Raw genomic sequence first — 13,733 nt, 5'->3', positions numbered from 1 at the left:
AAGCGCCGTCGTGCCGTCCGTGCCCGGGGAAGCGTCCGCGTCCCGCCGCCGCCTGTCTGCGGTGCCCTGGCGGAGGCAGGGGGCAGAGCTGCGCTGCAGCCTGTCACGCCGGTCTCGCCGCTCCCGGCAGTTTCTTCTTCTCTTGCGCTGGTGGTCGTGGGAGAGGGATCGTCCCCGTCCTGTCCAGCCGCCAACGGTTGGGGTTTTTTTCCCCTGCTTTTTGATGACACGCTGTTCTTGAAATATACATTTATCTGTATTTTTCTTCCTCTAGGTATCTTTTGAGAAGCCACTTGGTCCAACATGGCTTTGATTAGCCAAAAAAGTTTCCAGTTTTATTCATCCAGCACACCAGCAAGCAGGTCCATTTTGATGACCCTAAGCAAAAGGTTGAGCTTTATCAGCGGGCAGCGAAAGCCCCAAAACTGTAGCTCCGTAGCCATGAGGATGCTATGTTTCAAAGATAAATCTCAGTATATGTTTTGTAGAAAAAACCACGTACAGCTGCGGATACAGTCTCTTTCTGTTAATGACACTGTGCATCTCTGTGGAGATACGGGGAGCGGTCCTAAATCTGATAACGGGTGGATAGATGAACAACTATTTTTCAAGAAGTTGAACAGCCTTTGTACATCGAAAGAGATTTTTGACTTTCTCAGCTCTCTGGAAGTCATGTCTGATACTATGGCATCAGGAGCCTTGCAGAGGATTTCTGAAGTTGAGGTGGATGACAATGGTCTGAAAAACCCTGAGGGAGTGTTAGAGAATGAAGTTTTCAGGGCATTGTGCTTCCAGTTTGAATTTGAATCCTCAAAACTGTCAAACACTGGGCTGCTGAATGCATTGCAAGCTTTAATAAAGCTGCGTATAGATCCCCAGAGCACGCTGATGGCAAGCTTGCTTTCAGAGGGCGAGGGACGGCTTGGTAAAGGACAGTTGACTGTTAAAAATCTGTGTGCTCTTGGAGAGAGTTTGCTTGAGTTGGAATGCCCAAGTTGTGCGACGCTGGGACAAATTGTGAACCACATGCAGGAAAAAGACATTGAGAAGTGGAGTCCTAGGGAAATGGTGATGGTTTATAAGATTCTGCAGGTGACTGTCAGGGAAGGGGAACAATACCAAGACTTGCTGAACAGAATGAACAGTGTCACTTTAACAATAGTTTCCCAGCTAAACCCAGAGTTCACAAGCGTAATACTAAATTCACTGGTTGTTCTTCATCAGACTCGGGCAGTTCCCTTAGTGACAGCACTGTGTAGGCATTCAGTGAAGCATATTCCATATTTCACAGGGGATGAACTGGTAAATGTACTGGAAGCCTTCCTATACTTTGGACATCGTGAACAAATGTTTACAGAGGCACTGGAAACACATGTTCCTGAGGCCATCTTTACCATGCATCCGCAAACAGTCAGCAAAGTCATGCATTATTGCTGCCGAAAGATGATCCTTTCTAAGCCCATCTTTGATGCAGTGGCAGAAGCTTTCATTTCCAATGCTGACAGATTTACCACCGACCAGATTGCTGAGTCTATTGTACCATTTGGGACTCTTAACTATCTCCCTCCAAGTGCTCCTTCCTTGTTTAGGAAGCTTGAAACCATACTGTATACTCGCTTTCGTCACTTTCAGCCTCACACCTTGCTGAACCTGCTGCACTCGTGTGTCCTTATTCAACGTTACCCAGTAAACTTTCTGCCAAAAATATTTAGTCCCTATTTTCTGCAACAGCTTCAAGGTAAGGGAGCAGTGTTTCTCTTGCTATGTTCTGCATTTCTTTCTGTTACGTGGTGTGTCTCTTGTCAAGAACCCATTTGTTATCATTTACATCTGTCAAATCAACAGTGACCTGATTAAGGTGACTGGAGGCTGAAGATTGTTGCTTCCTTGTCACAGTTGCAGTTGTCTTTCAGTTTACTTCATTTAGAGGAGTTTGAAAGTTATCCTGTACAATCTTAAACTGAGATTTGAAATCCCTTCAGAATTTTATTTCAAGTAATCCTGCTTTTCTAAAAAATTCTAACCCTCTGTCTTTCCCCATGTTTGTCCTTTGTCTCATACAGGTTTTAGATGCTAAGTTACTCTGTGCAGGAAGTGTGTTACTTCTAACGCTGGCTGTTTAAACTCCTTTGCCTATGCAGTGACCAATGTGAACACTCACACTGAAGTGAGACTATTGCTACTGTGAGACTAGGAAGGCCAGGGAGACTAGCTGTAATGGAACTACTAAGGCTGACACCAAAAGTGGTAGAATTTTTAATGACAGTGATATTTGGAATGGTGCATGAGTGATGTAAAATGCAGTTTAGTGATTCTGCATTCATTTTTCTCTAAATCGTTGCATTGTAACGACAGCCACCTGAGGGAAGGTGGCATAAAGTTGGAATGCTGGATAGTGACTCCTGAGACTTGACTTTTATTCTGGGTGTAGCCCCCCCGCCCCGCTCCATTTGCTTTGCAGGTTTGGGAAGTTGCTTCACTTTTCTGTATCTTTTCCCTCCCCCACAATTGTTTGCTTTGCTTACCTGGGTCTCATACTCCTTAGGGTTGGGACTGGCTCTTGGGCGTTTTACTCAGGGGCTATCCCAGGAGAGGATGTTTCAAAAACCTTAGAAATACTAGTAGTTCTGATTGTGAAGCTAAAATAATTACCGTCTGCTTGTGCACGGCTGGTAAGGTTTAAGATTTCACTGCCTGTCTTTTTAAAGCTAAGTCTGCTGTGACTTTGCGTAATCCTTATTTCTGGATATCTTCCTAAGCATCCAAACCATTCTCTTTCTGAGGCTCTGAGGACAAGGTACATGATTGCAGTTGTCAGAAAACCTGTTCATAGCCTTTAAAATTGGGACCAAATTATGATATGTAAGAAATGTTACAATAACTGTTCCACAGCTTACTTGTAATTGTGTTACTAGCAAGCTCACCTATTGCTACAGAAATAATTCATTGTTATATTTAAAAAAATAATCTAAAAATCCTTATAAACTTTTGTCAAGATTAGTGCAAACTCTAGAGAGAAGTGAGGTGAAGTGTAGCACTAGGACAAAAAATTTAAATTACCATTATTGATAAGAACATGTTACATATAAAGGATTTGTAAATCTTAGGCAGCACAAATATGGTTTTCAAATGCTATTTTGCCTTATGATTCAAAAAAGGTCCATTGCAACTAAGCGATTCTAGTGCTTTGTTCCTTACCTTCCATCAGGCTGTGTCGTGTCCAACTTTTCAGGTGGGGGTAAGGTAGAACCAGGTATGGACTTCTGCTGTCATCTCTACTCTTCCGTTCTTTCAGGATAAGGCTTACTGTATTAATATTCTTGCTTCCAACTTGGTTGCATTTCTCTTTCATATTGTATTGTGATCAGCTTGTGAAAGCTGGGAAGGGTAAGTGGATAAAGCTGAAAAAATTAATTTGCAGTGCATAATTGTTGGCTTAATTAAAATAAAGTGAGATCTGAACCAGTAAAATGTAACAACATCATAAATGTGAGCAGTTAAATATAGCCTGGTATTTTTTTTTAATACCTAGGTAAAAATGTAAATTGAATTCTAAGGCTCACATATGTTTTAACAAGGCATAAAGATTGGTGCTTTGTCCTGGATTTTAAATTACTTTTAATCTAGAATCCAATGCAGTTATGTGATGCTTCTTCCCACTGGCAGCCTGTCTGCCGACTACGCTCCTCCGACGGAGGCTTCCCATGCCCATATTTGTTCCGTGCCCTGAGCTCCTTCCCTTCCCACCTCTCAGCGAGTGCTACAGTCCCATCCTTGGCCCTGTGTCTTACCATACTGAGGAAAGCATTATGAAATTTAAAAATCTACCCCATGGTTTATCCCATCTTACTTAGGGAGGTGGAAGAGTCTGCTCACCCGCTGCTTCCAAGACTGTCTTGTCTTGCAAGGGCTGCCTTCACCTAATTGTTTGGGGTTTTTTTTCCCAGTCTGGTACATTTTTAGAACATCCCCCATGTGGTATGATAGCCTGTCCTTGGCTGTAACTATGACATAACCCAGCACTTTTGGACACAAACCTATTACGAACACCACAGTTGTAAGCTATAGATTTTAAGTAATTCTGTGTTAGATAGTAAAGCATATTTAGCGGCATTACAGGGATATGTAAGCTACACCAGAAACATGAGTGACTTCTGTAGATCTCAGCTAAAATAGCTCTGTTAATAAAACTATATAGAAGGTCAAGTTTGCAAAGTTATTAGAAACTTTGGTTGCTCAGTTTTTAGCTGTTCAACATAAAATACCTGAAGAGGTTGATTTTTAGGAAGCAGACATTCCTCATATCCTAAAAAACAGAACGTCTTGTAAAGTTATCAAGATGATACTTCGAAAACGAGAAACCTCAGAGTAGCAGTTACTTTGAATATGTTCTTTTAACTCAGTATAAAAGTATTCCACTAGAGTGGTCAAATGTTCAGAACAGGAACTTGAGAAGATAACCTGTATGATTAGCATCTTATACTACCTCAGGATTACCTTTCTGTAATAATACTTTGCACGTAACGTGAAAGATTCTTCAAATATACACTTCTAGAGAAATCTCCAGAAATTCATCAGTATTACCCACTACTTTCAGATTAAAAAAAAAATAATAATAAATCTGAGTGAAACAATGAGATCCTGGGATTATAACTTGGGGAGAGGGGACTGTAGGAAGAACGTAATAGGGCATTTCTCTGAGACCTCAGCTCAAACTTATTCCTCCCTGTAGAGCTTCCTGCATCTCTTAAGACCCTCATTTTTTGGTGAAGGAGTATGACATCTTAACTAAGATCTTGCTAGTTGTATGTATTTTTTTTTATGCTGATGATATTTCTGTAAATAATTTCCTCATTTTTCTAACTACATCATTTCACTACTGATCTTTCTGTTCATTCAAACAATGATTAAGGTTGATAACGATCAAGTAGCTTCTCTGCATGTTAAACTGAATAGTTTTTCCTAACTTCTGCGCAATGGTTTGTGTAAAGATACTTTGTTGAAAGTACACCTGAAAGCCTGAATTTTTTTGTTTCAGCTCAGCCACCTGGTCTGGACAGAATTGTTACCGCCCAGCTAACCCGGATTTTTCTGACTGTTACCCTGGAGTGCCCATTTTATGAGGTATGGTACATACGAAACTGGAACTGATGTTAGCAAGAGGTGATAAGGTCATTAGGGCGCTATCGATAATTAGTTGAAGACTGTCTTTCCCGTAAAAGGAATCGGATGAAACAGCTTTTTTTTTTTTTCCTTGATGAAAATATGAAGCATTTTTATGTTTGATTGACTTGATATATTTGTATGTTTGATGGAACTGACTAGCTCTAAGCTAAAGTGCTTTTTGAGTATTTCCAAGTACTTTTCCAACAAGGATTCCTTTTTTATTTTGACTTTGAGAACAAAAGAGATCAGGCACTTCAATATTGGCGTGACTGCAGAGGAATGGAAGCGGTTGTGAATTTCTCATGAGTGATACATGCATTGTGATAGCATGAAAGCTTGCTGAGGATATTCTGGTAGTTGGTTTTTTTGTTTTGGTTTAGTTTGGTTTTTTTAAGTTTCTGGTAAATCATACCTCAGACTGTAAGTCTCTCAATAGACAGGTCTTTGAAATGCACAGGATACATTTTGCTACATTAAGATGAGGTAGAAAAAATGTTACCTCCCTTTTTATTTTCTTTGATACAGCTTTCTGTCATTATGTAGGGTCCCAAACTCCTTCCAAAATATCAAGTGAAGGCCTTTCTCATGCCTCACAGTACCCTGGATGTTCACCTCCTCAAAAGGGTGAAGACTGGATTACTTTATTTACTGAAAAAAAGAATATATTTTTCATCAGAGGTATCAACACCATATTTCTATACAGTTGGTAAGTAACGTTTCTTCAGATTAATAATAAAAAGTATACTTATGCTGTCAAAACTTCATAATTTTCCAGGAATAAAGATGATTGATTTCATTCCCTTTGTGTGCATTCTAAACTGTGCAAGTATGGAAAAAGTAAACTGAAATACAAAACTCCGTAGAAAGTCTGGAAGGAGGAAACATTATGGGAACTTAAGTAAATGCATTTTCAAAGTGAGAAAGAAGAACAAGGAGAGAAAAGAACTGCAAATAGTACTTGGAATTTACGTAGCCAGTCTGCACTGAAAATAGCTGCTCTCTCTTGTATTCTGTATTTTTACTATCAGCACCCCTTCTGCATATCCTGTAAACAGTTTGTATAACGTAAAGCAAAATGAGGCAATGCCACTTGCCTGATCTCTCTGCTTTGGTGGTGAGTAGAGAACGGGAGAGCTGGAAGGTTGTCAGCCCTCTGCCCTGCTCAGCTGGGCTCCTCTCCCCTCAGCAAGAACTGGTGACTACCTAGAGTCAGTGGGGGCTTGTGGACTGAAAGAGAGGAGTGGCCAAAACAGTGTTTCATGCACTAGGAAAGGAAACAGAGAGAAGGTAATGATGAGGAAAGATGTGTGCCCAGGAGGGGTGGAGCATAAAGAAGGTGTTGAGGGAAGGGTCTCTCAGACACCATGGACATTGTAGGGATGAAAAAAAAAAATCTAGAGAGAGGTATGACTCCAGAATTACTCTGCATTTCAGCTTCGACGTGGGGTTGAAGTTGGCAGGGTGTAGGTCCTGAGCTCTGTTTGCAGATTGACATCATCTATAAAATTAGGGAATTAGTGAGAAAAATAAAAGCGGGGGGAGGAGACTCTCCCTAAAGCCCTCAACATTGCAGAGGCCTTAGCCAGCCCAGCAAAGTGTCATTTAATTACATTACAGTTTTTAGTGGACTTGGAATACTACTTTGCTGTTAGCATTATGAAAGGCAGAAGTGTTACTAATTATCACTCCTTTGTGTTAAATAGTCTATACACATCTTTTGCAAGCCTCTGTGAAAAAAGTATTCCTGAAAGAAAAAAGTATTGTGATAGTATTTTAGTTATTTTATAAAGCAGTAACTGTGAGAGGATGAGAATTACAGTAAACTGTTATATGAAATTAGTTTTAATGTCACTTCTCTTTTCATCTATACTAGATATTGAGATTAAATTAGATGAAGAAGGTTTTGTATTACCTGCTACCCAAAGTGAAGAGGTACACAGTCGGTAAGAGAATAAAAGAAACCACTGGTAAAACGTTAACATTGACAAAGAGCATCCAGGGTGAAACCCCAGCAAAATTTAAGCTAATGGGAATTTTGCCATTGACCTCAACAAAGCTGAGGTTTCACATTGAAACCACTGGCAGAAGGACAAAGTTGGCAAAATTAACAATCTGCACTTTTTCCTCATTATTTTGCCTCCTGACTGTACAGCGCCAGACAATTAGTCTTGTGACAGTCAGGATCAAAGTGATCCTGATTTGGCTTATAGTAATGTATTTTGATATTCTGTAAATTATGTTCAAATTAAAACCAAATTAATTCTAATTGAGCATGTCCGCCTAGATTTAACGCAGTTTAAGCCAGTTTGAGTTCACAAATTCACTTCTGTAAGGAATCCTGTGTAATGAGGATATTTGCTACAGATGCTATTTTTAATGCAAAATGCATAGGTGTTTAAAAAAATATGTTAAACAAGGATTATTTTGAGAAACCTTGGATACAAAGTTAAGCAACCTGGCTGTGTGATATTTGCAATTGCGCTTCTGTGGATAAAGTAAAAGTCTTTGAATAGGTTATGTTCTCTCCAACGTAACCTTCACAAGACTCACAGACTAATACAGATTCTTTCAAAAATCCCATGCTTAAATGTTTGAGGATGGGGTTTGATTTTTTTTAAAAATTACAGCTTTCATGAGTAAATAAGGTCACAATATACTTACCACACTGAAAATTTAAGCAACTTTTTTACAGTGGATGTACAAATTTTAGTTTAAGTTCATGTGATTTTTATCACCAAGGAGAAAAAATATAATCCATGATGCTGCCAACCATACATATAGGTTTAATTTAAACAGATTTAGTTTAAACTTAACTTTAACTTAAACTCTAACAGGTTTAACAGGTACACTAATAATTTGAATAAATTTAGCTGCTGAAATGTTTTCAAGTTGAGACAAGTATTTTGTATTTTTTTTCTCATCAAAGAATTCAAAGCAGTTTACCAATAGTGGCATTAAAAATATCAATCTCTTATTAACTTGGGTGGTAACTTTTGATCGGAGCATATAAAGAAGCTTTTTAGATCAGTTTCACTAAGCTTCAAGCTTTCCCCCACCCACCCTTAAATTGAGTGATATAAATTGTCCTGAACTAGGTAACTCCCATCCTACAATCTCTAATCCTAGGAAGTATTAGGGAGTAAAAGGGGAAGTATTGTCTCATGCTTCTTAGGAACTGCGGTAGTTGTGGTGATTAAAATAACTCATTTATTTTTTCGGTACTACACTTGTGCTTGATTTTAGAATTGCCCTGTGTGTTGATGGTCAAAACAGATTTTGCATTAATAGCCACAATCTGTTGGGAGAAGAAGCTATTAAACAGAGACATCTTCAGTTACTTGGTTATGAAGTTGTGCAGGTAAAGTCCAAAGACAGCCGTTTACTTTCGCTCTGGCTAACAAAACAAGTGAAAAATGATTATTTTATAATGTTTAGAACTGTAATTGCAATTACTTTCCAAGGCAGATGTAGTCTTGTCCTTTCTATATGTTCTCTCAAACTAGCTTTTGCCTTTTTGAGGGTGTTACAGAAATTCCTTTTTCCTCCTTGGATCAATTAGTGTATTCTGTCTGTGTTTTCTGCCAAATAGTGGCTGCTTGAAAGAGTATGTCTCTGCAGTGATTAAGGTTCAAATCTTGACTTAAAAGAAAACCTTGTCTAAGAGTTCAGTAGAATCAGGATTTTTAATTAAATACTTTTTAAAAAAAGTCCGAATTTAGAGTTTAAAAAGAGGAGTTAAAAAAAAGGAAGTGCTTTGTATTGTAAATACTATTTTTACCACAAATATCCTTTATTTTGCCTGATGAATTAATAGGAGTATTTTTATCTTTAAACCTACTTTGGAGTGAAACAGTTACTTTTAGATTTTTGAGATTTTCTTTTCCGTTTATAATCACTTATCACATAAGCCTAACTCCATTACATTTAACTTAGATTAAACTGTAATGGATATCTCTCTTGGTTTTACAATAATCTCTATTCAGGTGATATACAGAACAATAATACACTTAGGATTAAATCTTTAATTCTAAACCAGACAAATCTTTGATGTGTAATCTTAGAGCTGCTAATGAACATCAATCTTACCCAGTTGTTTATTAAAAGGTATGTTCAGCAATTATTTTTGTTTTGTTTCCAGATTCCATTTTTTGAGGTAGAGAATCTACAAAATTGCAGAAAAATGGCAGAATATCTACACAAAAAAATCTTTCCTCATACATATGGACTCAGCTGCTGACACTGGAGAATAATACTAAATCACAGATTGACCTCCTGTACTATAGAGTGTAAATGTTGTGTGTGGAAGAACAATTCTGTTTTCTAAATAACTCCACCTAACATAATCTGAGCTTCTCAATGTGAGACCTTCCAATATTTGGAACACTTGATATGTAAACAGTAATAAAGAGCAAGATATTTTCTTAAGTTTTGCATAAATATTTATTATAAGTTATCAGATGTAATGGCCAGACAGTCAGTGCTGCGTTTCCTTTCTATTTTCACTGGTTCTAACTCACAACTGCAGATGGACAGATGCTGCTATTCAGGGATACTGGCTGGTGCTGAATGTACAGAATGTGCCATGCTACTTAACGATCAGGGCTTTTCTTGACAGTATAAAAAGAAATTGTGCAATTTCGCGTGATTTCCCATGTGTTTCGTAAAATTTGCAGTAGCTGCACAAGCAGTGTTGGCTTATTGCTCATACTTAAGAGATGTAGAGTGCTGTCCACTAAATAGCAATGCCTGACAGAAAATGAGAATGTTCTTATTAAAAAGATTCGCTTTACTTTGTAAAAGAAGAGCTGCCACAGGGTAGTGGACTTGTACAGCTGTCTCTGGGGGGGCAACCTAGATTCGGGGTATGTACTGTTTTGTAGTTTTGTCTTTGGTGGCAGTTTTAGCTAAACTGGCTAAATGAGGTCATGTATGCGCTCCAGAGTTCCCTCAGTTTACAGCCTGCCATTTGAGCCTAAACTGAAACTCGTTATGCTCTGAAGCCCCGAAGAACTATGTCCTGTGCAGTCCATTTTTATGTCTTGAGTATAAATTCTGGCAGAATGGTGGAACTGAGAACTGGAACCAGTAACCACTTCAGCTGGAACAAGCGTGCCCTAACTTGGGTCAGTGTGTTGCTTTATAGATGGACGAAGGGAAAATAATGCAGCCTTAGTTCCCGTCAGATAACGTATGCTTGATGAACTGCCATGTAAGACACATTTTCAGGTTAGCTTGTGCGTCATGTCCTGTGTGGAATTATTATTTATGAGTAGCAAAGCAGAATTCCCAGCATCACCTGGTTTGATTTTAACTATTATGATTTGATACAAAAAAGGTGAAACTTTTACATCCTTGAAGTTCTGTATATTTCACCAGTAGATACAGAACGTGGCCGTTTTTTCCTTCCAAGGCTACTGTTAATAATTTGTGAGTTGCGGGTGTCCCATCAATTGTCCCAACAATCCCTGGAGATTCTTGGATGCAAAATCCAGATCCAAAATACGATTTACATTGTGTCGTGCTGTGCATTCTGTTCATGTTAATTCATTGCATGTCTAAAACCCTTACTCACAGTAGTATGTCAGCGCTGACAGGTGAGGGAGCACCAAGAGGTAATGAGACACTTTCCAGCAGTGTAATAGGAAGCTTACAGCACATCGGTAACCTAATAGTTGTCATGCTAGCAAAAGAGAAATTGGAGGAGAACAACTGGAATGTCTTTGCAGACATTTATAAGGAACTTCTCCCTAATACAGAAGAAATCGCCAGGGTATTCTTTCGACATTAACTGAGCAAGCAAGTAGGAGGAGGAACAACCCGTGAAAAGCCTTCAAAAGTGAGGCGGCATGGGAAGGGGCTGAAAGAGAAGGGGGGGTGACACAAGCAAAGAAATGAGAGAGGAAATCTGGTACTGGTGTCAAAGTGAGCTGGTGATGCTTATTTCTCACACAGGCCAGGAGGTGGTAGTGTTCTCAAACAGATTTGATTTCCTGCAGTTTTTTAAACACAGATGGTCTGTAAATGTAGTAAGACTACTTAAAGGAAGTAATTTGTACTGGTTGTCCCAAACTAAAAATAAGCTGTCTAGAATATGGCCGTATTCCATCTCATTCTTCACTGGAATACATTTGATACTGATTTTTGAAAGAGCATTCTGGTATTGTTAGAAAACCTTTCCTTCTCACGATGTTCTCACATTCCTTTAATTTAATGCTGCTGGATTTGTGAAGTATTTATTGTCGAAAAGGAATGTAGCAATTACTGCCCTATTGTCCCTAGCTCAACTTGCAGGTCATGAATAATGAAAGTAATAACCATCTCTCTGAATGGGCTGCTCTGTGTGCTCTGCTTCTCACATCATGCCAAACAAGTGCTATTGATTGCCGAATTTACTCCTTATCCAGGCCCCAGAAAAGAAGTTGGTTTTATTATTTTTTACTAGGAGACTCACTATGTTCATAAATGACAATAGGTTTCCAATGTGTAAGTACCTGACAAAACTCCACTGTCAGGCAAAGCTGTGGACTTCCAGTCCTTGTTCTGGTATGATCGGTCCGGCTGCTGTTCCTTTCTGAACAGTACTGCCTCAGCTTTAAGCAACAGCAGGATTGATGGCTCTCGAGAACCAAACGGATGCAGACCCCAGCAGGAAATACTCTTCCTGATATTGCCTTATAACTTCAGTACTGGATTCAGTGAGAATACAAGGCACTAAACATTTAAGCAGGTTTAGACATCTACTCTAAATATGCTTTTGAAATGACAACTGCTCAAATCCTTGTGTTTTTTCCATCCTTTCTACCAAACTAGTTAGTGCTTGTTCTCTTAGTATTACTTTTTATTTTTCTTTTTTTCAGCATTGGATACAGAACCAAAGATGATTTTTCTTGTGATGCTCTTGAACAGATCAATCCCTCAAACACCATTCGTATAGTGAAAGTCAGAGAAAAGGATGTCTGAAATCAGCTGAGCCCAGATTTTGTCTATTTAAATGCTAAGTACTGAGAAGTTCCCTTTAACTTGACTTCCGCTTGAAGTCTAGTGAAACTGCTAAGCACTTCTCTGAGTCAGATCATTTCTTTACTTGCCCATTTATGGGTAAGCCCATCCATTTTGGAAAATCTGGGTTGAATCCCTGTTTCAGCTGTTGTGCAAATAAAATAACACCTTGCAATTTGTAGCAATGCTGTAAGGATTAAGAAGTGGGTGACCACTGGTACCTTGAGGAACAAGCTCACTTAAATGTTACATCTGTGAACAGTTATGTAGAAGCACTGTCTAAAATAGCAGAGAGACAGCTGTTGCCCCAAAAGGTCTCATTTCCAGCCTTGCTACCTAAAATGTTCAGCTCTTGCTGATGCTTTTCTTCATGAGATTTTTATGAGACTGTAAGGAGAAGACATGCATTTGAAGGAAAGTACAGCTGTTATTTCATCCTATTTTTAATCCAAATCATTCTCATTAACTAAAATGCAGAGGAAAAGGCAAAAGCACCATATTGCTTTTTGTTGTGAGGTGGGGTTTTTTCCATATAGATATTGCTGGTAATGATAGGTACAAGAGATTTAGCATGGATCCAGGCTTGGAGAAGGTTTTTCCAATAAGCAGGTGATGCCATTTTTCCTGTAGAATTCTGCCTGCACGTGATTAATCCTTGCATGATCTCTGATTGGCTGCTCTATGGGCTTATTTATGCGTCTCCCATACTCTGAAGATGACAAAACAGCGACAGGTCTTGCCATTTCCTGTGAAAATATAAAGTTCTCCTTATAAGAAAATCACAGAGTTAATACTTGGCAGTTATCTACTGCTAAATGTGCTGTGGCTGGGGGCAAAATAACAGACAGAATTGTACAGCATCTGCTATATGGATTTATATCTATTTAGCAGTGATCTGCACTCTTACTGTTCCATCCCTGACCTAGTTTTTTTATGTATATTAATAAACGATGAATGTATCACTAGATGACAAGATGGTAAGATATGGAGCTGTGCCATGCATTACTGTGGACTGGTAATTTTTTACACATGCAAACACACATGCAATTACCATGTGACTACTGGCAAACTAAATGCTATGTTACTGGAAAGTGACATAGATTTTATTTTAATTATTTTTCTTGTGCACTGACTTGCGTGATTCATTTGAAAAATAGGGGAGATTTAATTTGTATCCCCTATTACAGGAACAGCTACCCTGCTTGCACAATTCAGTGAAACCACTGCATGAAAAAAATCAAAGCCTAAAGAAAAACCCTGAGCAACCACTAGTCCATGCAAGCTTTCCCTGAAGGACATAAAGCATATACTAGTGTATTTTTACACAATGAAAGGTTTTACTGAAAATGCTTGTAGCTGTAAAATTATAGAAATAAAGGCTCTGCAATGATGGGAAGTGGACTTGGCGAAAAATAACCTGACCAAGAAAAGATTATTTTAAGCTTCTTCTTAGTAAACTGCACTTTAAGTGACTGTGCAATCACTATCTGCAATCTGCATTTCCTTCCTGTGCTACAGCAATGCGGAGCTTTGGAGTCAGAAGAGAAAGACAGGATTTGTTTGGTTTT

General features: G+C 38.7%; 2 protein-coding genes across 3 annotated transcripts in view; one reads left to right on the top strand and one right to left on the bottom strand.

Annotated features, from left to right (window-relative positions):
* The first annotated feature begins 278 nt into the window (after positions 1 to 278).
* FASTKD3 (FAST kinase domains 3) lies at positions 279 to 9,569 on the top strand. Of its 2 annotated transcripts, XM_035894144.1 has the most exons (7): positions 279 to 1,738; positions 3,209 to 3,253; positions 5,039 to 5,124; positions 5,710 to 5,872; positions 7,040 to 7,109; positions 8,410 to 8,524; positions 9,305 to 9,569. In XM_035894144.1, the coding sequence occupies exons 1-7, from the start codon at positions 304 to 306 to the stop codon at positions 9,401 to 9,403; spliced, it is 2,013 nt and encodes a 670-aa protein (XP_035750037.1). In that variant the 5' UTR covers positions 279 to 303; the 3' UTR covers positions 9,404 to 9,569. The 2 variants fall into 2 exon arrangements, with proteins under 2 accessions (XP_035750037.1, XP_009637047.1); XM_009638752.2 differs by lacking the exon at positions 3,209 to 3,253.
* Positions 9,570 to 12,731: 3,162 nt separating this feature from the next.
* Positions 12,732 to 13,733, bottom strand: part of CUNH5orf49 (chromosome unknown C5orf49 homolog) — an 8,400-nt gene continuing 7,398 nt past the window's right edge. The window contains exon 4 of the mRNA XM_009638722.1: positions 12,732 to 12,911. Within this exon, the coding sequence (XP_009637017.1) occupies positions 12,732 to 12,911 (180 nt within the window). The remainder of the gene's footprint in view (positions 12,912 to 13,733) is intronic.

Source organism: Egretta garzetta, unplaced genomic scaffold (genome assembly GCF_000687185.1).
Source record: "Egretta garzetta isolate BGI_Z169 unplaced genomic scaffold, ASM68718v1 scaffold264, whole genome shotgun sequence".
NCBI lineage: Eukaryota > Metazoa > Chordata > Aves > Pelecaniformes > Ardeidae > Egretta > Egretta garzetta.
This window is presented reverse-complemented; position numbering and strand designations above follow the sequence as displayed.